General features: G+C 38.4%; 1 protein-coding gene across 5 annotated transcripts in view; it reads left to right on the plus strand.

Moving 5' to 3' along the window:
- The window catches only part of zfhx3b (zinc finger homeobox 3b), a 505,913-nt gene that overhangs the window by 421,387 nt on the left and 58,687 nt on the right, over positions 1–25,839 (plus strand). For all 5 annotated transcript variants that reach the window (XM_072595978.1, XM_072595979.1, XM_072595977.1 and 2 more), the window contains one exon: positions 12,873–12,980. In XM_072595978.1, coding sequence (XP_072452079.1) covers positions 12,873–12,980 — 108 coding nt within the window. The remainder of the gene's footprint in view (positions 1–12,872; positions 12,981–25,839) is intronic.

The following is a 25,839-nucleotide window of genomic DNA, read 5'->3' on the forward strand; positions in this document are numbered from 1 at the left end:
AAGCTTTGATTTATTTTAATCCCACAAGCATGTTCTGGTGAAATGGCAAATACTCATGGCTGTTATGGTGTTTAATAAATTAGACTGTTATTCTAAACCAGACACACTCATTTCCTTCACATTATTCCAAAAAAAACAAAGAAAATGGCTGAACAAATGTTGCTCTTTGTGACAACGAAATGGTCAGTCATTTTGTGATGTATATACTTCTCCATGTTTTGAATGCCTTTGCAAGGCTAATAAAACTGATATCATGGTTAAAAATATAAAATTATGGTCTAGAATATGCTGGGAAAATAAGAACAAGTTCAGAGTACACACAGTTATTAGTATGTAAATTGTCCAATAATTTATGATGATGAAGAGATCTGCCATGAGTTGAGAATTGCCATAAATTGCTGGGCGATTTGCACCACTTCACCATTAGCCTCACAAAACAAGAACTCACCCTGAATCTTCCCATAAGTTTCAAGAATATGCTGCATTTGCATTATTAAAGCAAATTAAATTTGCTACAGAACGATAGGTGAATCTTTTAATCCAGTTTTTCTTATTTCCCTCTATATTTCTGTCTTTGTATCTAGTAAGACTCTAATTCACTCAATTACCTTCTCTGTCATTCCTGTTTCCTTCTCATTAGTTAAGGAGATAGACTGTTGGTCCCTTCATTCACCAAGGTCACAGCCACTCTTTGACCTCTCTGCGCCATTATCAGCTTGCACTTTCAGCAATCTGCAACGCAAAAGTTTTCTTTGAGCTGGCCAGTGAGGAAAGCCAACTAAAACAGGTTACACCGTGAGATGCTATGCTCCAGTAAATTCTGGGCGATTCTTGCATTGGTGATGAAGGTTCATTGTTTCTGTTTAAAATGTAATCGCGAAAATAGAAGTGTCTAGGACGGCTTGTCCTTTTTGCTTATTGTTTATCGAGTGAATGCTTTGCAATTAAAATCTGTTTGTGGTGGAGTACATCTACAGGGGATGAGCTATTAACAAAGGGATCTGACAGTTTCAGGTTGGTGATTTTTATTCCAAATGAAAAATCAATATGTTTTTCTGAGTTATACATATTCAGAATGGACTGATATTTCCATCATAATGGAAAATAGGTGTCCTGTTACTCCCTCCCTTGCCATCTCCGTGCCATTGCATTTTCCAATTCACTGGTAAATATTTCAACCTGATTTGATTGCATTTCATGACAGCATTAATGTCCTCAGCCTAACCACACTTCAAGTAACTAAACAATGTCAGCTGTGGGCTAGTGTTTTACACATATTGTGTAGAAAATAGCCTGCGGAAGAGATATGAATAATTGTCTTTCAACCCGGGTCCAAATGAACTTTCAGATTGTATGTGGTGTATCTGTATGGCTGTATCTCCAAGGCTGTAAAGGTGCACACTGGCCATTTAACATATTGTTAAATGGAATTTTTAAAAATGTTTTGAAATCCATGCAGCCGTAGATTTTCTGCTATAGGATGCAATTTATCCTCAAATCTTGATATAAGAACTGAAAACGCTGAAAAGAAGCCGAGTTGCCTTCACAATATCTGTGGGGAAAGAAGCAGATTTATGTTTCAGGTTGATGACCTTTCATCAGAACTCAGAGAAAATTAAAAATGTAATAGGATTTAGGCAAGTGAAGCTCTGTGGGAAAAGAGAGCAAAATGGAAGGTCTCTGATAGGATGGAGGGTAAGGCAGAACAGATTAAATGAAAACAAAAGTGTTCATGGTGCAGGGCCAAAGGCACAACTGTAGATGTAAAAGGTATATCTAGAGGAGATGGTAAATGGCATAATATAAGCAACTGCTGCCCGAAAGCAAATTGAAGGGAATATAAAAGAATTGCAAGAGAGATATACCAAAACCACCAAAGGACAAGAAACAAAATGGGGGCAGAGGTTACAATCAAATATTTTTCATTGCAGTGTTGAACGTAGAAGCTGGACAATATCTAATGTAAAGATGAGACACTTATCCTTGAATTTATATTGAGCTTCATCAGAATGCATGGGAAACCATGCCTCACAAACTTGATTGTGTTTTTTTGAAGAAGTAACAAAAAGGATTGATGAGGGCAGAGCGGTGGATGTGATCTGTATGGACTTCAGTAAGGCATTCGACAAGGTTCCCCATTGGAGACTGGTTAACAAGGTTAGATCTCATGGAAAACAGAGAGAACTAGTTATTTGATTACAGAACTGGTTCAAAGGTGGAAGACAGAGGGTTGTTTTTCAGACTGGAGGCCTGTGACCAGTGAAGTGCCACAAGGATCGGTGATGTGTGCACTACTTTTTGTCATTTATATAAATGATTTGAATATGAGTATAACAGGTATAGTTAGTAAGTTTGCAGATGGCACAAAAATTGGAGGTGCAGTGGACAGCGAAAAAAGGTACCTCAATTTACAACGGGATGTTGAACAGATGGGCCAATGGGCAGATGGAGGTTAATTTAGATAAATGCGAGGTGCTGCACATTGGGAAAGCAAATCCTAGCAGGACTTATACATTTAAGGTCCTAAGGAGTGTTGCTGAACAAAGAGACCTTGGAGTGCAGGTCCATAGCTTCTTGAAAGTGGAGTCACAAGTAGATAGGATAATGAAGAAGATGTTTGATATGCTTTCCTTTATTGGTCAGAGTATTGAGTACGGGAGTTGGGAGGTCATGTTGTGGCTGAACAATTCATTGGTTAGGCCACTTTTGGAATATTGCATGCAATTCTGGTCTCCTTCCTATCGGAAGGATGTTGTGAAACTTGCAAGGGTTCAGAAAAGATTTACAAGGATGTTGCCAGGGTTAGAGGATTTGAGTTGGAGGAATTGGCTGACCAGGCTGGGGCTGTTCTCCCTGGAGCTTTGGAGGCTGAGGGATGACCTTATAGAGATTTATAAAATCATGAGGGGCATGGATAGGATAAATAGACAAAGTCTTTTCCCTGGGTTGGGAGAGTCCAGAACTAGAGGGCATAGGTTTAAGGTGAGAGGGGAAAGATATAAAAGAGACCTAAGGGGCAACGTTTTAACATAGAGGGTGGTGCATGTGTGGAATGGGCTGCCAGAAGAAGAGGTGGAGGCCAATACAATTGCAACACTTAAAAAGCAACTGGATGGGTGTATGAATAGGAAGGGTTTGGAGGGATATGGACTGGGTGCTGACAGGTGGGATAGATTGGGTTGGGATAGCTGATTGGCAAGGACGAGTTGGACCAAAGGGTCTGTTTCCATGTTGTACATCTCTATGATTCTGTGAGCATGACGGTCAGAATGGGAGCAAGGTGGGGAATTAGAGGGACAGCCAGCTTTGGTACCTGGAATGTGCCTTGATGTATTAAAAATGTAAACCTTCACAAAATTTCCTCAAAATAATCCCAGCATCCTTTGCACTGTTTAAATTTCAGCCTCCACGTCATCATCTTCCCCAAAGATCTTGCATGGCATGGAAATGACTGCCGTAGTCTTATTTTGTCTTGAGTGCCCTCTTGTTGTGCCACCTATATTCTCCATCTTGAGCATCACATACTCAGAATCTTCTGGAGAAGGCCAACCAAGTGATGATACTCATACTCTCCTGCAATACTCACACAGAGGCCTGTACGAGGAGTCAAAGTGGCTCATCTTTACATTTTCTTTCTCTCCATGCTAGACACAACACTGTTGCCTGCCCGTTATGTCCACATATTTAAAATTTACACTTGAGACTATTTCATTTTTTTCTTCAATCCTGCTTTGAAGTTTTAATTCATTTGATTGATTTTTGTTTCTTCTCAAGTCCAGTAGACATTCCACATGGATGAAAAAGTCCTGTAGAACAAAGGAAATTCTCCTTTTTTTCAATTTGGTGTGTGTTTCTGTCCTGTCTGCAGATTGGCTAGATTTGTGAGTGGAGAGATATAAATCAAAAATGCCGAATGTCTGAAACATTTGGGAAGGCAGGAGCATCTAAAGAGAAAAGACTAGTTCATCTACTTGCATCGCATTTCCAGCATTTTCTGTTTTTATTTCTCATTCACATGTACTTGCTGGAAAATGACTCATTTAGCTTGATCTCACAATTTCTGAATTGTAGTCAACAAGCTCATTCCTTTCTGGAATTCACTGGCAGACCCATATTACTCACTAAGTTATGAGCCAAAGTTCATAACCAGTGCAACATGAATTCAACCAAAGTCGACAGCATCACAAATTAATTAAATACCTTGATATTAAAAAGAAGCCAATTTATGTGATACTCATGAAGGTTACTTCTCATCAAATTATTTGGTTTGAGTGTTTTGACAGAAGTTCATTTAGTGTGCTTACACTCAAATATCTTGCTTTAGTTCTTTGAGACTTTCCAAAATGTCTGATTAACTCAGCTGTAAATGATCTGACTAAGAAAAACAGTAAAGCAGTGCAAATAAAGAAAGTACTCTTGTGAATTAATGGTAGGAGGCTTAGACCAAATTGTAATTAAAGTAGGTTACTTCGAAGTATTGGTGTAAAAGGCGACATCTGTCAACATTTGAGCATTTTCATCTGTGATCTGACGCTCCATTTTGAACAAATGTCTCAAAGAAATAATCACCAATTTCCAGTCACTTCAGTTTTCTGCTTTTCTCTCTTTCACGTCTTTCACTCAAATTCCCGCCACCATCCTCATCCCAACCCCCAATCAATGATTTGTTGTAATGAAAACAATTAAAATCTTCCTACTCACATTTCAATATGTGACATGTAAGGGTGACCAAAGGTACAAAAGAAAGAAATTGGGCAAGGTTCAACAGAGGGCAACATTGCAAGACATTTAAAATTCACACACTTGCTCAGAGTTAAGATCAGACCAACATATAAATAGACTTTGATGTTACTTTTTGGATTCCTTTCAACAATTCAGTTTGTGATTTTATAAAAAGTATTTTCAAAAGATCTTGTACTGAGGAATCTTGGAGCTGTGGAAAGTTACCATTCCCATCCTGGGCAAACGTAGGCAGCATCAAGCATTCCTAGGTCTGCTCTAACAGAGTCAGATGCTACTCCTGCTACTACGTGTATGTTTCATTCCCAATCACAAAAGAGGACATTGTGCTATTCCACTGTGACATTTATTCTGCATCCCACCACATTTATGACCCTCCCAAATGAATTTGCTATTTCATACTGTATTAGAGTAGTCTTGTCCTTGGGCAAACTCAAAACTAAAATCGAGGCTGTCCAAATCCATTTCCTTCCTGTTCACCTAAGCTTGTATGAATCCAGACTGTGGAGGTGAAGTATGAATATCTTGCCAGCGACAGCATCACAAAGATTTTTGAACTTGATATCTGAAAACTGGCCATTTTTTCGTAATGATTTTAAGGAATGCTGCTTATGACAAGACTTAAGTTGCAATTATGCAGCAAGTTTAGCATCAATGTGAGCTTGTTTTGGGTTCCTATCAGTGGAAATGTTGCACTCCATCACGCATACAAAAGCCTTGAAACTAACCAGAAGATTAACTCATGCTGTTTGAATTTGAACTTAGTGCAATATAATTAGGACCAGAAATAAACCGATTGTGGTTATCCTGTTGAATTTTAACTTTTCAACCCTTACTTATAGGCCACTACTAATTCATACTTATCAAATTAGATATACAAAGGAGACCTCTCATCCCCTTGAGTCTGCCCCACCATTCCAGATCACACTGATCATTTACCTCAATCTCATACTCACACATTATTTCCATATCCCTTAATGTAACTGGAAATGAGAAATCTATCAATGTCTGTCTTGAACTTAATGACTGATGTTTCTCAGCTTTCTAGGCTAGAGAAATCTAAAGATTCATCACCCTCTGAGTGAAGAATTCCTCTTCATCTTGGTTCTAGATGGCTCCCCTTTTAATCTGATACTGTGCCCTCTGGCTCTATACCCCATAGCCAGGAGAAATATTCTGCATCTATTCTGTATATCCCTGGAAGAAATTTTTAAGTTTTCATGAAACTGGCTCCAATTCTTCTAAACTTCAGAGAATACAGGACAAGTCTTCTTAATTTCTCCTCATAAAATAGTCCGACCATCCTAGTAATCTGACTGGTCCACTGCACTCCCTGTGCAGCAAGTATATCCTTCCTTAGATAATGGGACCAATACACACACTATAGACCAGCTGTGGTCTCACTAGTATCTGTACAATTGAAACAAAATCGTTTGCTCCTGTATGCAAATCCATTTAGGATAAAACTAACATACTTTTTGCCTTCTAAATCGTTTGCCATGCCTGAATGCTAGCTTTGAGTAACTTGTGAACAAGGACATGTATGTTCCTTTGAACATCAGCAGTCCAATCTCTCAACATATAATAAATACTCTGTCCCGATATTTCTCCTGCCACAATGTATATCTACCAATTTATCAACATCACCTGTATGCTGTTGTTCACTCACTCAGCCTGAATAAATTCCCTTGACACTTCTTTGCATCCTCCTCACAACTCACATTTGTGTTATCTGGCAACTTGTAAGTCATTGATGTATGTATTGTGAACAGTTAGGGACCAAAGACAGATCTTTGTGATACGCCACTATTCAATGCGTGCCAATTTGAGAATGAACCACTTATTCCTACTCTCTATCTGTTAACCAATCCTCATTCCATGTTAGTATATCAAGCCCAATCCCATGTACTTTAATGTTGCTTACTAAGCTCCTGAGTGGGACTTTATTGAAAGCCCTCTGAAAATCTAAATATACCACCTCCATTTGTTCCCCTGTTATGTCTCTGCAACCTCCATCAGACATGATTTCTCCTTCATATCTCCATATTGGCTCTGTCAAATCAGGCTAACTGGTCTGCAGTTCCCTATTCTCTTTCACCATCTTTTCTTAAACAGTGGGGTTAGATTTGCAATCTTTCAATCTGTAGACACCAACGCAAATTGATAGAATTTTGAAAGGTGATCATCAATACATCCACTATCTCCATAGCCATCTCTTTCAATACTTGAGGGTCATAAGGTTAGATTTGTCAACTCTAATTTCCATTAATTTCTCTAATTATTTTCACGAATACTACTTTCTTTCAGTTCCACACTTTTACTAGACCCATGAATCTTAATTATTTCAGGGAGACTTCTTGTGTCTATTTCTGTGATTGTGGCCACAAGGTATTTATTTTGCTTCTTTGCCATTTCTCTATTTCCTTCTATTAAATTTTCTGTCTGTGCTTGAATTGGACACATGTTTGTCTTTACTAATTTTCCCCATTTTAATTACCACAGAATGATTTACAATCTGTTTTCTGTTTCTTGCTACTTTATGTGCATATTCTAATACCTCCTATTTCATAACATTTCTTAGCCCTCCTATTCTGAATTCTAAAAGCTTCTTTGTCTTAAAGGAATGTATGTTTTTGAAAACTAAGCATTAATTTTTTAAAAACTAGCCATTGCCTCTCAACAACCATACATTTTAATACAATTTTCCAATTCACCGCAGCTCCTCCTCCAGATAACATCATACTTGCTGTTATTTAGGTTTAAAACCCAAGTTTCAGATTGAATTACATCTTTTTCAAACTTCATAGAATCATAGAAGAAAATCCCTTCCGTGAGGAAGCAGGCCATTTGGCCCATTGAGTCCACATGGACCTTCCAAAGCGCATCCCACCCAGGTCCACCTCCCTACCCTATCTCTGTAACCCTACATTTCCCATAGCTAATCCACCTAGTCTGCACGTTTTTGGAATGTGGGAGGAAACCGGAGCACCTGGAGGAAACCCACACAGACACGGGGAGAATGTGCAAACTCCATACAGACAATCACCCAAGGCTGGGATCGAGCTGGTGCTGTGACGCAGCAGAGTTAATCACTGAGCCATTGTGTTGCCACTTTTCTAGTACAAAAGAAAAAGGAAAACTTCATGGAAAATTCTATCATACTATGGTCATTATTCCCTCAAAGTTCTTTTACAACAAAGTTATTAATTAGCTCATTCTTGTTGCATAATAATAGATCCTAGAACCGTACCAAATGTTAAAGTATTAAACCCCAATTTACCCAACATTTGCTACAAGTCCAGGATTAGTGGGGCTTGATTTGTGGTGTGCTATCCCAGTGGGTCATAGCAGGCAAAAGGATTTTACTAAGTAATGTTGTATGCCAGTGGTTTATATCTGTTTATTTGTTGTTACAGTCTAATAACTTGTAGCAAATAATAATTCTTGGTTAGTGCAGAAACCTGGTTTATGCTTTCTATGAACCTTATTAAAAGTTATTACAGATAAACAGATATAAACCATTGGCATATAACAACACTTAAAAATTCTAATCCTCTTATAAAGTCCCCTTTTGCACACACATACACACAGACAATAAAAGAGGATAAATAGATTGTTGATACAGGTATTAATTGGTCTTTGCTTCCTGACTGTAAAGTCAACTGCTCACAACAGGCCCCAAAGATCCCCAAAAATGCATAACCCTCCTTTCTGCACCATTTTCCAGCCATGTGTTCATTTACTCAATATTCCTATTTCTAGTCTCTAGGTTTTGTACGTGGAGAGATCTGAAGCTTAATGTTTTGAGGTTCTGCTTTACAATATCTTGCCTAGCTGCATACATTCTACTTTCAGGACTCCATCCCTCTTCCATTTGTGTCATTCAAGCTCCTTCCAACCTCTGGCTCTTCACCTTCCCTAACAGATTCTTGAATTGCCCTCACCTGCATCCAAAATGCAATGCCAGTTAGTGAATGAGATAGACTAAGGGGACTCCACTGCCAGACCGGTCTTTCTACTCTGCTTAGGGATTACCCATTTCCGCTCTACCTGTCGAGTCTTAATCTGCAGTGTGACCACTTTATTAAATAGACTACCCATGTCACACAATGATAGCATTTTTACAGCACAGGAAGAGGCCTTTTGATTCATCATATCCATGCCGGTGATCAAACATCATCTATTCAAATCCCATTTTCCAGCCGTTGGACCATAACCTTCAAGTGTTCATCGAAATAGTCGTTAAATGTTTTAAAGGTGTGATGATGCTACCCCTTTAATAGTGTTATGTTGTCCTTGGCTTTTTTTCAAGAGGGAATCGTAAAGGCAGCGATTCCAATGTGTCTGGAAATATTTACTTGAAAAAGCTTTTAAGTTTTTTTTTTAGAAAATACTTGTACAATGAAATGGGAGTGGCCAGTTCTCCTGGTTTAGTGTTTTTTCTGGTTTAGTTTTTGCTGGAGACCCAAAGAAACATCTCTTTTCTGCATCTTCTCCAGTGAATCACACCTTTCCTTCAGTGTAGAAATCAGAACTGCCTGCACTACTTCGGTTGTGGCCAAACTAATACTATATACAGAGCTGTATCATCACATCCTTGCTGTTCATCCTTCTTAATCACCTGATCTACTTGATCTGCTGCCTTCAAGGATCCATGGACTTGCACATTAAGATGCCTGTGATCCTCTGTACCTCCTAAGGTCCTACCATTCAATGTGTACTCCCTTGCCTTGCTAGTCATCCGAAAATAGATCACCTCACACTTTTTCACTGTTCAATCTGACTAGTCCATCTATATCATGCTGTTGGCTTCAGCTTTTCTTCACACTATTTACAACACCACTAATTTTGTTGTAGTTGTGAACTTACTGATCATGCCTCCTACATGTAATTCTCAGCTTTGCAGATACACTACTGTGACTCCAGGCACCACGATATATTGTGGTGAAATTAGGTATTATTCCATTTTGATTTGTCTTGCTAGTCTGCACTCCATCTGGGATGATGGTTAACTGATCTGTTAACAGGTATTTCGCAATGATGAAATTAACATACCTTGTATGGGAGTAGGTTGTGGTGACCTTTGGTCCCACCTTGTCCAGAAACATGTCATTTTGCTCAACATCGCCCTCTTGCTGTCCTCCTGAGAATGGGTAATGTGAATCCTGCAAGCTGCCAGCTCATGGCACACTGCTGTGGAACTCCAAAGTCAAAGCACACTGCTTTTATCACAATGGAAACTCAAACAATTGGGAGTGCATTACTCGTACAAAAGCGACATCTGTTGCAAATAGGCACAGTGGTTGAACTCACCCTTTTGCTAAAGGCAGCCATAAAATAGATTGCAAATGCATGGAGGAGCTGTGTGCCAGATATTGCCATTTTATGAAGGGACAGGTAATGTCATAATGATAGATTTAATCTTGGGCCTCAATTCAAACCTTTTCAAACATATCTGATTTTTAGATGAAATTAGCTCACATCTAATTCCAATGGTTTATCTCTTTGACTCCAATGAGCTTCTCAGAAAAATTAGTGTGAATTTGTACAAGCTCCTCATACTTGCAGTTCAATTTAGAGAGAATATCCTGCTGAATCAATAATGGATACTCTTACTTCCCCCTAATACCAGTAATATATTGCTTCATAAAATTCCGCCCCCTATACTTCACCCCATGTGTGGTACTTCTCAGGCCACTGAGCCCCCCGTGTATAATGTAATGCTAGCCTTGCTCTGAACACCCAATAGCACATACATAAAACTGATGGAGGAGGCAATCAAATGCTGCAGTGTGAAATACCAGTAGAGAGAGAAATATAAAAGTGTTTTAATTGAAACAGCGTTGGGTCATCTGCAGTCTCTGTATGGTTCCTCCAGTGAACCAATCTGATAATGTTTATACAGGTTAGATCATCTATACTGGGGGGCTGCTGCAGCTGCTAGGTTTTTCAGAACTAATACCAAGAAACCTCAAGAATACTTACTTTCTTTTCTCACTGAACAGCTGGAGAACTTAATGAGCAAAAATCTCAATCAGCTAACCTGACCTGACCTGACCTGACTTTGCATATTGTCCTTAATAAGGACTTACATTAAAGCATTGAAGAAACTGTTCATTCTTTGGGAAGTGGAGGATTGTCATTGTTCTGGGGCCCTCAGTCACTGCTGTTTGTGATTAAGTTGATGTGTAAAGTTTTGCTGTTTGCTGGATTCGGCTCCTTCACAGCATTGGCACAAAGTGCTCATTCACATTTAGATTAGTCTAACAGCTCCAGGGGTCAGTCTAAGGTCAGACTTAGTAATGATGTAAGGAGAGGCATGTCTGGGATTCTTATTTTGAACTGAAACACATACCAGGAACTATTGAGAAAGATGCATCCAGCAAAAAAAGTCTCAGACCTTTGAGGTACATTCCTTCTGCTGGATACCTTAAAAGCCTATATTTGCTCTTTTGAAAGTAACTTTCTCTTTCATGCTTGGCTTCTATGGACATATGTACTAGGCCTCAATCCTTCAGATTACAGTTTTGAGATACAGTATTATTAGGAGAAAGTTGTTCAGGCTGCAGAATACATGCAATCAGAGAACACGGTGCTTGCAAAAGCTGTAGATGTGCTGCAGCAGTCGGGAGATGTGTGGAGAGGGAGGTGCACAAGATCAAAAAAAAATCCAGAGTATGCATGAAAGAATCACAGCATGGGAGCCAGCTCTCATTGTCTGTGAGCGCACTCCTGCCAGTCGCGCATGTCGTTTCTCATTTTATTACAATAAAAAGGCGCAAGGAGTGTCACTTCGATAACCACAAAGCTTTTTTTTGCAAAAAGCAGGTTACACTTACTTTCAAGATACAATTGTGAAGCGCTTAAAATCCACAAGTACGGAAAAGCTTTTTTTTAAAATCAGCAGTTAATGTTTTGTTTCTCTTTGCACAGTGAGCTTGGCGACTGTGGTCAGAGTGTAATGTAATCGGACTGAGTGAAGGGGACAATAATATCCCATTTGGGTCTGTTGTGCAGATATTTTACAGGCCTAAGCTAAAGATGAAATGTGGATGCCAAACTGATCTTTGACCTTCCTGAGTTACTTCATACAGTATTAGCTTTTGATGATATTGGTATGTGAGGTACCTTAGCTTTCTCTCCAAATCTGATTTATTTTTTGCTTCCTTTGATCTTTTAAAATAAAACTTGGGTTTTCAAAATTGGCTTAAGGTAGAATGTTACCTCAGTAAGGAGTCTTATTAAAAATCAATGTAGCACAGCAGGACAAGTGGTGGTAAAATATCTTTTATATGATGGATCTCATCATGAGGTGAATGTTCAAGTCATCACAGGGACGGCCTATTGGAATCCTGCACTTAACCTCAGATATTAATTTGATGAATTAATGTGGTCCAAAACAGTGCATGCAGAAAGGATTATAAGATCTTCCTTTTAAAGCATTTCATTTTTTTTGTGTCAAACCTGGTATCCAGACATCACGGTGAGTTATATTATTACCATGTGCACACGTTGGGGGAAGGGTGGTGGTGTTCTGGGGAAACAGGTTGACTTTGAAAGTCTGCTTGCTTAGGGTGACACCTATAGGTTAGATGTGGAAATGAGTAGGTCAGTCAAACAACAATTGGAGATATTTTTAATCCACCTGTTCAGATGCGTTATGGTATATATCTGGGGCAGGCAAGACTGTTTCCTGGACCTTCTAGGCTAGAGGTAGGAACGTTACCTTTGTGCTAAAAAAGCTGTTAAACAACAATTGTTTACTGGTATAGTGTGTTTCTTGTTCCAGTCTTAAAATTAATTTGGACATATTTCATACTCCCCTTTTCCTTAAAGTATTCTGTAACTTTCTATGGTAAGTTAAAGTCAACCATTCCACTGTGTCATGCATAAAGTGTCAGTGATGATGGATATATTTTAGTCCAAGTTGACTGGTTCAGGTGCAAAAGCAGGTTAGACACCCTGTAGATCCATCTCAGGCACTATTGCAGCATTTTAGAATAGAACCCAATATAGCCTATGTGAGACATTTCCATTCTGCGCATGTTCAGGTACTGTCTCGTTCAGGTTGAATTATGAACCACTTTCAACTTGGAAGAAGCACACTTAAAATCATTTTTCTCATTCTCCAGAAGAAAGCAATGAAGATGTGGAGGGTGCTAATGAGTCCGTGCAGGAAGCAGAAGATTCTACCAAAGACAAAGACAGTGTGGGCGAGAAGGAACCCATCAAAGAAACAGGTAGGACATTATATGCTATTTCAATCTAAATGTATCCATCCCTTACCCTGGGAAGGATTATCGAGAACTTTTATCAGGAGTGGTTCGGTGTCTCCAAATTGTATCTTTGCATGCCACCGAATACAGAAATGTGACCATCTAAAAACTCTCCTGACAGCATGTAAAATGCATCATTTTTAATTTTGTTTCTTCAATATTTAACAGTTCCTTACACAGTAGAAAGAATTTCAAAAGAAAGCCAAAACAAACTATAAATCACAAAAAGGTAGCATGCATGTTCAGGAGGAATTAGGGAAGTCAAATGGAATGTTGGCTTTTATTTGAAAAGCAATAAAGTATAAAAAGCAGTGAAGTCCAACTAAAACTATAGAAAACATTAGTTAGACCACACCTAGAATGCTGTGAGCAATTTTGGTTCCCTTATCTAAGGAAAGAGAAATTGGCTTTGGAGATAGTTCAAAGAAGGTTCACAAGATTGATCCCAGGGAGTGTTTTATGAGGAGAGGTTGAGTAGATTGGACTTGGTCTCATTTGGAGTTTAGAAGAATGAGGCAACTTCATTGAAACATAGACGATTCTTAGGGGCTTAATAGGGTAGATGTGGGAGAAAATTTTTCCCACTTCTGGGAAAGTGTAGGATGAAAACATAATCTCAGAATAAGGGATTCCCCATTGAAGGCAAAGTTGAGGAAAAAATCTTTTCAGATTTTCAGAAAATCTAGGAAATTCTTTACCTTTACAGAGGACTATCAAGTATATTAAGTATATTAAAGGTCATTAAGTATATTAAAGACTGAAATAGATGTATTTTTCATCAGTAAGGGAATCAGGGGTTGTAGGGAATGGCAGGATGGTTGAATTGAGGTTTATCAGATCAGCTACGATCTCATTGTATAGCCTACATCAACTCTTCTGCCTTATGGTCTCATAGTATACATAATAATGTGCAGTAGTTTGGATTGAGTGTGTCTGGTCAAATTTGATCTAATAGGTTCTTGAAAGTTAGCATGTTAAGCAAAGCAAACAGATGAATGGCTGAACAAATGGTCATGGCTGAAATAACATCGGTCTGCACTTGCAAAGGTGAGAGAACTTTGATCCGACTCTTTGGATCCAGACTGCCCAGTGTATTTTGCATTGTAGTTTGTATTTGGCTATTCTTTTATCATATGGATAGGTTGCCAGGTGACAAAGTAGCATTTTACTCTTCCAAGTTATCTTTTAGTGCTTTTTATGTTGTGGGTAGAGTAATGACCTTGGAATTTATTGCATGAGCCCAAAGACATACTGAAACTTCCATTAGCATTATGCTGCAAATCAACATAATTATTTCAGGACATTATTCTGGAACATATTTGTTCCTAATTTTTTATTAAGTGCTGAACGACAGCAAGCTTTCCCCACAAATAAAACTGAACACTGGGACTCATTTGAGCCCAAAGGTTTCCAGCACTAAATGCAATTCCACACGTGGTTTGTAATTGCTTCTATTTTGATGGGTGGTAGTAATCTTCCTGGAGACTTACTGCCATATCATATCACCTGAAAAAGCTACTGGACCAATCATAGCATAATGATGACAGATAGGCACAGTGACATCAAAAAGTATGGAAAACAACCACATTAATTAAAATGATCAGTTATTCATGAAACATTTAAATATTCATCACATTTGAAAAAGTGCAGAGAAACTATTACCCTTTTTAAATGCCATAATTGCATAGTCAACGCAATCTGTAGCGGTCTCAGTTTAAAAAAAAATTTTAAAGAATGACTACAAATCGAAGGAACATAATAGAAAGAGTTTGGGATTTCATGTAAAGGCAGTTTCCATTAATATTGCCAATCAATTTAAAAAATAATTCTTCTGAAATTGGTCTAAAATATTAGCCTGGCATTCTCCGTAATATGGTTGCTTACTTCAGCACCACACTTCTATTAAATTCCACTTGTGTCTGGCCTCAATTTGCTATAGGAAAAATTATTCTCTGATAACGCAATTTCCATAATAACTAGTTTTTCACACAAAATGCTTTGTGATTGCACAGTAATTCTTTTAGATGAAAATTGCTTTATCAGGCCATAAAAATGAATAAAACCTTATTAAAATGATGCATTACTTTAATGAAATGATTTATGAAGTTTTGTGGGCATTTAAAGATTAATAAGAATTATAAAACTAAACAACACCAACCCGTATTTGGTCTTTTCACTTGTGTGTTATTTTCTATCCAGTGAGCCACAAAAAGGTTACACTTTGGCTTTTCTATTCACTCAATTTGCTCCAAATGGTCTCCTCATAAAAATGTGTATTTATCATAAAAAATGTGGCATGTTTAAAAAATTTAACTGTACTAGTGCTGAATTTACTCAAAATAACACCTATTTCACACAATTTCTTCAAGAATAACATTGTTTATTTACAATTCTGTGAGATAAGACTTACAATAGTCTTTCAGTGTGCAGGCATTTGGTGCTTTTTAATCTATTCTATAAGAACTCTTAATATTAACATACTGAATTAAAGCAAAACACTGCAGAAGCTGTAAATTTTAAACATACATAGAGACTAATGGAGACACTCAGTGGGTCTGACAACTGTGGAGAGAGAAGAGTTAACATTTCAAGTCCGATATGACTTCCTCAGTTCCCCAGAAAAGTCATTCCAGACTCAAAACATTAACTTGTTTTTTCTCTCCAAAGATGCTGCCAGTTCTGCTGAGTTTCTCCAGTACTCTGTGTTTGTTTCTTATCATTAACAAAGTAACCAATTTCACATAGCTCTACTAGCTAATGGAGCGGGGATCAAATTCATTGTGCATGTAAGTATATTTGTACATGCAGGTGTATGACTCCATAATATATGCAATAATAGCTGGATTGGAACACCTTAGAAGACTTTAATAAAACAAAGATTCCTATGACAGCATGAACTGCATTCTGACAATGTGTTGCCTACAATTCAGTGCCTTATTTTATACTGGTTACAGTATTTATACACTTAGGAATATTTTGACCACCAAGATTGCTTAGTCCACAAGCATGCATGATAATATTGTTTGTTTCAAAGCTAACCGTGCGTGTGAAAGGATGAAGAGTACTTATCAGCAGTTGTAACAAAACCTTCTCTGGTTTTTCATGCTTTGCGATCAGTGATCCATAATTCTTCTCCTTTCAGTGATATGGGAAGAGCAATTATAATTTTGCATTTTTCAGGATCAGTATAACTTCTATGTCCTGATAAAAAGGTGGTTAGTGTCCAAGCTGTTACTGGCTCTCATTTCACAGACAAAAATCACCTGTAGTACACATACTTCTGGTAAAATCATGATTTCCATTCCAAAGAGACAAATCCCTGTAGAATTACAGAGACTTCATGGAATTTTGTTGACGTCAAAATTTACCATGAAATTGAGGTGTGTTAAGCCCTTCCTATATGATAGTATAGCTTTGTTTTCTTTGAAAGGAGGTGATTTGAGAAACACCAGCTCCAAAACCCTATTAACTAAATGGAGGCAAAATGAGCAGAATTGATATGTTTCATTTTATATGCATTTGAGAGTCATTGATTCTGTTCCATATCTCCTCACCAGTGATTTAAGATTTCTTCAACTATGAAGATTGGGTAACTTTACATACTACTAAGTAATTTTAATGCCATGTATGCACTATAATTCAGCATCAAGTTAGATGAATGTCTTTGTTTTTGTAATTTCATATAAATACAAAATTTAAAAATGTGTTGAAATTTGACATTGAACATAGGTTTACAGTTTAGTTTGTCTAGGAACTCATTGCTCTATAAAGTGCCAAATAACTCATCTTTAACATTGCTATTACATTTACAGAGGTGCTTCACTGATATGAGAACAGAGGGACAGTTGTTTTTGAAGCTACTAGTAAATTTGAGCTTGCATTTTTGATTGGTAATATAGAAATTCCAATTAGCCAGGTGACTCAATAATTAACAAATGTTCATGTATTTTTCAAGGCTGAGACAGCTCATGGATGTCGTGCTTAATCTTTGTTGTAGTCGTTTCTATTTCCAGTTGTTGAAGCAACCGATTTCTTAAAATTAATTTAATGAACAATTTAAATTACATCAAACTTAGTTGAGGCAGGCAACAAAATATTTCATTTGCTGGAGGTATAATTGAATTTTTTAGCTCATCTGGACTTTTATACTTTTCTGCATGACGGTGGCAAAGAAAAGGCCCTCAAACCCTCCCTAACAGAGGGTCTCAGTGATCAAGTTCAGATTTTGTTCACACTTATCTATTAGACAATATTTAAAAATGTACATAGATAACTAGTCTTCCCTACATGCAGTATAGAAAGTGTGCATGTCATCAACTAACTAACCTTTGACTAGAGGTACATGTTAGAAGACGTGGAAGTGAAGATAATGTCCTCTGAGCTAGTTCAGCCTAGCCCATGGAATATTGCAATTTACCAACACCTTGCAAAGAACCATAAAAGATGATGAGAATTCCTCCATCCAGTGCATTCTTTATGCTAAATTCGCAAGTAGTATGAGGAGCAAAATATAGAGGCAATGAGCAACAACCTCTCAACTATAATCTATTAATATAAGCATCTATCATGACGGTCAGATTTATAAGGAAGTAGCAGTTTAATGGAAGACTATGAAAAATAAGTGAATGAATTAAATGAAAAATGAAGGGTAATACCGACAATAGGCAAGTATCAAGCAATATTGTCAAACCCATTGATTAACTGGCTAATAATAAGTTTCTAGAATAAACTGATTCTAAAATGTCTAATTGTTTCTATGCCCTATTCTGCTCCACAAGTTCCTGTACTAAAAATAAAATATTTATGAAACTATGGCCTAAAGGTTGAAGTTGCTCACCTAACGTTGTGCGATTAGTGAAATGGACCGTTTCTGATTTGAGTTGGAGAGAGAGGAAGGGAGAAATAGCTATTAAAGATGGTATTAATGGACTGCAAGCAAGGAAAAGTTGTCATGGAAGTGTGTTTATGGTGTATAGTGCTGGCAGGCATGATTTCAATAGGCTTTGACATGTTTAACATAAATGTATACAGCAGGGCTCCTGCATTCATGAATAATTCCTTCAGGCCCCATGCCTCCCTAATTACTGAAATTGAAAAAATAGGTCATGCGCATCTTTACTTGAACAGCAAGATTTTTTTTTCCCTTCTCTGAGTGCTGGATGTGCAGAATATATCTGTGATACAATGAGCTAGCTGGACAAACAGCTGAAAGGGCAAATAGAATGTAAAGGTGAACAATAATGCATTAAAAAAGCATTTATTTTAATTTCTCCAGAGTTTTAAGCAAATCATTTTATTTAAATGATCTGAGGAAGGAAGGAATAAAGGATTTTGTACGCACTGTCAGGCAAGCTTTAAAAAGAAACACATTAGAATCATTTGTCTGATATCTTGGACAATCTGCTTGAGAATATTTTTACTTATTTTCATCTTTAATGTGATACACATGTGTATTTGTGGATGCAGAAAGAATGGACTTTCAAAATGTAATGTATTGCATTATTTATTTAAATAATTATAATAAAATTGAAGGAGACAGTTTCCTTTACTATGGCTTTAACTGGGTTTTATTTTAAATTCTTCAATTATCAAATCTATACGATATCAATAATTTATTTTCACAGAATCTTGACTCTAAATTAAATTTTTAATTTTGCAGTCAGCTGTGGCGTTACTAAGATTTATAAGCCAGACCCTTGTTTTACTCGCCAGCACCATAATTAAATCCATGTCAGTTTCCTGACTAATACCTTAATGTTTTCAACATAGAAATCCACTGTGGAATACGGAAACAGAACAGCAAGGTTTGTAAATTGCAAAACAGCATTTTTAACCTCCCATCCTCTTTCCCTTTTCTTCCACCTTCCCTCTGCGTTTGGAGTAAGTGAATAGATTACCACATCCATAAATATCTCCAAAGTTGTCATCTGATTGTGCCTCTTCGTCAACCAGCCATTCAACATGGAATACTTTGAATGAAGAAAACACCACATATTCTACTGGTTAGATTTTTCCTTCTGCTTCCATGATAATATGGCTAAGATCGGCAAATGTCCCCAGGATGAAATCTTTAGTGTGAACACCAGCTGAGACTGGAATCTGAAATTGGGTCCCTTTGTTAAAAATCAGGATCCCCTTGTGTTGCAGCCACTGAGACTCCAACCCACCTCTTGAAAACCCTACTGTCATCTTTCACAATAAATATAAATTGACAAGTTAATGGTAAGGCTGAGGAAAATGCAAGAAGATGCAATGTAGGTATGATTTTTGAATCTTATTCATTGGTGCCTGTTTGATGACCTACCTAGACTGCAAAATCAGAACTAATGAGTATTAAACCTGTCTAATATACCATAGCCTTCACATTCAATTAAATCACTCAAAGGTAGTTTTTGCACAGAGCCATAAATAAAGATAGAAGCCGATTACTGCAGCAAAAATTAACCTAATAGATGATACCTAAAATCTTATGAGAAGCTGAGGATCATAAAGGAAAGTGTCAGAAGGGTTAGATTGTTTGCGTTTTTAACATCAGCACAGTGCACCAATGAAAAGTCTGCTGTCTTTATAAGTAATGCAGAATGCCTGGAGCATTGTAGGGTAGAATAATGAGCTGCAATATTTCTATTCTGGATAAATAATAAACTTTAGACACTTCAGACAACTTAATCCAAGAATACATTATGTCTTAATAAGAGTGTACCTGACTGACATTTTTCCATGAAACCAGGTGTTTTTACAATTTAATGCAATGCCTGGGCCAAAATTCTCAGTCCCATCCCAGTCTTGGGATAATGTCTCAGAATAACACCTAACCAAAGCAAGTCTTTATTAATCATGTATCTCTCTTATTGGGCAATTTTGATATTCTGAATTGCTTCTGATGGCAGGATTTCATTTTTCACCGTACAACCTTATGAATAAAAGTATTGTGACTCGTTGAGATTCAATCTTTACCATAGGTGGAAATGTATTTAATTCAGCTGCAACCAAAATACCAGTAGTTCAGTAGGTAGCAAATATTTGATGAAATTCCACTTCCAAAATATAATGTAAAATATATGCCATTAACACCATTATAAGCAGAGTTGAGAAGGTTCTATGACATGTGCCATTTTGGTGAAAACCTGCTGAAGATATGCACTTGAAGCTTGGCTTGATTGTATGCTGTTGTTGGCTTTGGAGCAGGTTAAATCCAAGAAAAAGAGAAGCAGAGGTTCTTTATGAGGAACAGAGTTTTTAAGGATTTTGTGACTGGGTGTGATGACACACATGCTAAGTGGACTGCCAAGTCAACTCATAAGATATTTCTTAGCTGTGTCTACATTTATTTTAGAGTCTTGGAGTCATTGAGATGTACAGCATGGAAACAGAACCTGCAGTCCAACTCGTCCATGCCGACCAGATATCCCAACCCAATCTAGTCCCACCTGCCAGCACCGGCCCATATCCCTCCAAACCCTTCCTATTCATATACCCATCCAGATACCTTTTAAATGCTGGAATTGTACTATCATCCACCACGTCCTCTGGCACTCAATCCATACATGTACCACCCTCTGCGTGAAAAAGTTGCCCCTTAGGTCTCTTTTATATCTTTCCCCTCTCACCCTAAACCTCTGCCCTCTAGTTCTGGACTCCCTCACTCCAGGGAAAAGACTTTGTCTGTTTACCCTATCCATGTCCCTCATAATTTTATAAACCTCTGAGGTCATTCCTCAGCCTCCAACCTATTCAACCTCTCCCTATAGCTCAAATCCTCAAACCCTGGTAACATCCTTGTAGATCTTTTCTGAACCCTTTCAAGTTTCACAACATCCTTCCAATAGGAAGGATCCCACAATTGCATGCAATATTCCAAAAGTGGCCGAACCAATGTCCTGTACAACTGCAACATGACCTCCCAACTCCTGTACTCAATACTCTGACCAATAAAGGAAAGCATACCAAACGCCTTCTTCACTATCCTACTATTTGTGACTTCACTTTCAAGGAGCTATGAACCTGCATTCCAATGTCTCTTTGTTCAGCAACACTCCCCAGGACCTTACCATCAAGTGTATAAGTCCTGCTAAGATTTGCTTTCCCAAAATGCAGCACATAGCATTTATCTAAATTAAACTCCATCTGCCACTTCTCAGCCCATTGGCCCATCTGATCAAAATCCCATTGTAATCTGAGGTAACCTTCTTCGCTGTCCATTACACCTCCAATTCTGGTGTCATCTGCAAATTTACTAACTGTACCTCTTATGCTCGCATCCAAATCATTTATATAAATGACAAAAAGTAGTGGGCCCAGCACTGATTCTTGTGGCACTCCAGTAATCATAGAGTCATGGAGATGTACAGCATGGAAACATACCCTTCGGTCCAACTCGTCCATGCCGACCATAGGGCACATGGTATTGGTGTCAAGGTACTGACTTGGATTGAAAATTGGCTGATTGACAGAAAGCAAAGAGTAGTGATAAACAGGCCCCTTTCAGAATGGCAGGTGGTGACCAGCACAAGGTTCAGTGCTGGGACCGTGGCTGTTTACAATATACATCAAAGATAGAGATGAAGGCATTAAAAGTAATATTAGCAAATTTGCTGATGACACCACGCTGGGTGACAGGGTGAAATGTGAGGCGGCTGCTATGAGAATACAGGGTGACTTGGACAGGCTGGATGAGTGGATGGATGAAATTAGTCAAATTAGGTAAAGTGGAAGTACAACGAGATCTAGGTGTTCTTGTGCATCAGTCAATGAAAGCAAGCGTGCAGGTACAGCAGAAATAAAGAAAGCTAATGGCATGCTGGCCTTCATAACAAGAGGAATTGAGTATAGAAGCAAAGAGGTCCTTCTGCAGTTGTACAGGGTCCTGGTGAGACCGTACCTGGAGTATTGTGTGCAGTTTTGGTCTCCAAATTTGAGGAAGGACATTCTGGCAATTGAGGGATGAAGCATAGGTTCAAGAGGTCAGTTTCCAGAATGGTGGGACTATCATATGTTGAAAGATTGGAGCAACTGGGCTTGTATACACTTGAGTTTAAAAGGATGAGAGGGATCTGATTGAGACGTATAAAATTATTAAAGGATTGGACACTCTGGAGGCAGGAAGCATGTTTCTGCTGATGGGTGAACCCAGAACAGTTTAAAAATAAGGGGTAGGCCATTAAGAACAGAGTTGAGGAGAAACGTCTTCACCCAGAGAGTAGTGGATATGTGGAATGCTCTGCCCCAGAAGGCAGTGGAGGCCAAGTCTCTGGATACTTTCAAGAAATAGATGGATAGAGCTCGTAAAGACAGTGAAATCAAGGGTTATGGGATAAGGCAGAAACAGGATACTGATTGTGGATGATCAGCCATGGTGGTGCTGACTCGAAGGGCCGAATGGCCTATTCCTGCAACTATTGTCTATTGTCAGATCTCCCAACCCAATCAGACCTCCAGTCTGAAAAACAACCTTCCACCATCACCCTCTGTCTTCTACCTTTGAGCCAGTTCTGTATCCAAATGGCTAGTTCTCCCTGTATTCCATGAGATCTAACTTTGCTCAGCAGTCTCCCATGGGGAACCTTGTCAACCGCTTTTCTGATGTCCACAGCTCTGTCCTCATCAATCCTCTTTGTTACTTCTTCAAAAAACTCAATCAAGTTTGTGAGACATGATTTCCCATACACAAAGCCATGTTGATTATCCCGAATCAGGCCTTGCCTTTCCACATACATGGACATCCTGTCCCTCAGGATTCCCTCCAGCAACTTGCCCACCACAAACATCAGGCTCACTGGTCTATAGTTCCCTGGCTTGTTCTTACCACCTTTTTAAAATAGTGGCACCACATTAGCCAACTCCAGTCTTCTGGCACCTCACTTGTGACTATCGATGATATAAATTTCTCAGCAAGGGGCCCAGAAATCACTTCTCTAGTTCCCACAGAGTTCAAGGGTGCATCTGATCAGGTCCAGGGGAGTTGTCCACTTTTATGTGTTTCAAGACATCCAGCACTTCCTCCTCTGTAATATGGGCATTTTTCAAGATGTCACTATCTATTTACCTACATTCTATATTTTCCATATCCGTTTTCACAGTAAACACTGATGCAAAATACTTGCTTAGTATCTCCCCCATCTCCTACGGCTCTTCACAAACGTTGTCTTGCTGATCTTTGAGGGGCCCTATTCTCTCCCTAGTTACCCTTTTGTCCTTAATGTGTTTATAAAAGCCCTTTGGATTCTCCTTAACTCTATTTGCCAAAGCTATTTCATGTCCCTTTTTTGCCCTCCTGATTTCCCTCTTAAATATAATTTGTTATTTATCATTTCTGATCAAATGCAATTTACTTATTAACGATAAATTAACTTACAAAAGCCGAAAGAAGTGCAGATGTTGTAAATCAGAGGCAAAAATAAAAATTGCTGGAAAAGCTCAGCAGGTCTGGCAGCATCTGTGAGCAAAATCAGAGTTAACGTTTCGAGTTGAGTGACCCTTCCTCAACCTTGTTCCACGATAAGGTGGAAATGTAAATAATACCTATAAATTATTCACCAAAATCAGATCATGTCATAATAAGGTTACCTTGCCAACTAATTAGCACACTCTTTTCTTGCAGTAGAAATTGTTGGTCCCTTTGAGATATGGTATTCTTATGATTCTGTTCTGATGAGCAAAAATGCAAAACTTTGACAGCATTTTTTTTTCACCAATACTTAAGGCTATATAATGCTAGGTTGGGGTAAGGCAGGGGAATAATTTTGCTCATAGTACTTGATCTGCTGTTCATTCTCTAAAATGACTTTCCACTGTGTTGTCAGTGGTTTCCTTAACTAAATGTGTTGCAAGTTATGTCTCCACTTAAGCCAAAGTGCAGGACCTAATGTGTTGTATTGAAGAACTTCAGTTCATCCAAATGAGGTAAAATTTAAGATAAAGATATGGGAGATTTTTTTTCTCTACAGAAGTTACTTAAAACTATGTAACTATTTTTATTCTTGCATTAAGCTGAATGGGACTTTGCTCCACACCCCAAAATGCAACAATTCTGGTGTTCCATTTCATGAAAAAAACTCTTAACACTTGCAGTGATCCATTTGCTTCTTACAGGGTTTCCTCTTATGACGTGAAGCACTAATAATTTAATCAATATGAGAATAAGATTTCCATTCTTGTATGCAGGATATTTTGTCCCTTTGCTATTAACTACTTGTTATTTCCCACATCTAAAATCTATTTTACATTATTATTCAGTGATCAGAATGATGATGGCATTGTGGTATTGTCACTGAACTACTAATCCAGAGGTCCCTCCACAGGGTAATGACACAAGTTCAAATCCCACAATGCCAGCTGATGGCATTTATAGTTAACTGATCAAAAAAAATTGAGGTGAAAACTAACTAGAGGGGTCACAAAGAATGTCTGATTATGGTGAAACCAGAGGGAAAGAATGCACCACCACCAAGATCCTTTCTGCTCAAGCAGGGCTCCAGATCCCAGTTGGCTGAATCCATCAGCCCCTGCTCAAGGATCCCTATGATAAATAAGGTGGGCTAGGACCCCTGTTTACCCAGCCATCATCCTCGATTACCTGTTATTTGAGATCTGTGGTGAGCAACACAGCTCAGCAAAACAAGAATACTTGTTTTATCCCGCAGCACGGCATCTTGTCATCTGCAACAATGAGGTGCACAACAGTTTGCTGGGAGGGATAACCATCGTGCCAGTCAGGGTTCTGTTCAACATCCAGAAAACTGGGCACTGAGTGAGAGTTTATACCCAAAGGAGAGCGGGACCAGAAAAAATATCGATAGTGGTGATCATGAAACTACCATTAATTGCCATAAAATGTCTATCTGGATCACTAATTCCAGTGACTCTGGACTCACAGTAATGTGGTTCACTTTCGGTATCACTCTGAAATGGCCTAGCAAGCCATTCAATGACACTAACCTGTTAAAGAAAAATCTTAAATTAGTAGAACTCAACATGCTGTCTGTCATCGATAAAACGCTGGAAAAAACAAGGGCACACATGGCCTGGCTGTTCCTGCAAAGATTGTCATATGTGAGGGCTTGTGCGAAAAGAAAAGCTGTCCCACAGATTAATCATGCAACAGCCTGTAACAAAACCATGCTTATCAAATCACACCCTACAGCCAAGACTCCACCATCAGAATACAAAATTCAAACCAGACTGCATGAAGTCTTCTGACATCAGGTCAAATATGATCAAGAAAACCTCCTTCTAATTCCAATTTATTGCTCTTCCTCAGCTGACCAATTGATATTCCTCCATATTGAACACCATTTGGAGGATCACTGAGATTGGGAAGAGCATAAGTATACTCTGGGTGGAGGACTTCACTGCCCACCAAGAATCACTTGGTGACACCACTGCTGACTGAACTATCTGGATCTTGAAGGACATTTCTGTCAGACTGGATATGTGGCAGTCGTTGAGGGCACAAACAAGAGGGAAATACTTACTATATCTCTTCTTACTATGTTTGTTACTATGTAGCTGTCCATGATAGTATGGGTAGGAGTAACCATCTTACTATTCTTGTGAAGACAGGGTGCCAGTTTTGAGTTTTTGTGTTGCACTATCAAGTAATAAATGGGATAGATTTCAACAGACATTGCAGCTCAAAACTAGGTATATGCGAGGTATGAGGGTCATCAGCAGCAGAATTGTACTTAACAGCAAACCTTGACCCCTTAGCCCAGCATATCCTTCAATTTACTAATATCATCAAGCCAAGGGACTACTTTGATTCAATAAAATGTGCAACAGGGCATGCCAGGAGTAGCACTGTGCATAACTGAAAAAGAGATGT

This window comes from Chiloscyllium punctatum, chromosome 26 (assembly GCF_047496795.1).
Source record: "Chiloscyllium punctatum isolate Juve2018m chromosome 26, sChiPun1.3, whole genome shotgun sequence".
Classification (NCBI taxonomy): domain Eukaryota; kingdom Metazoa; phylum Chordata; class Chondrichthyes; order Orectolobiformes; family Hemiscylliidae; genus Chiloscyllium; species Chiloscyllium punctatum.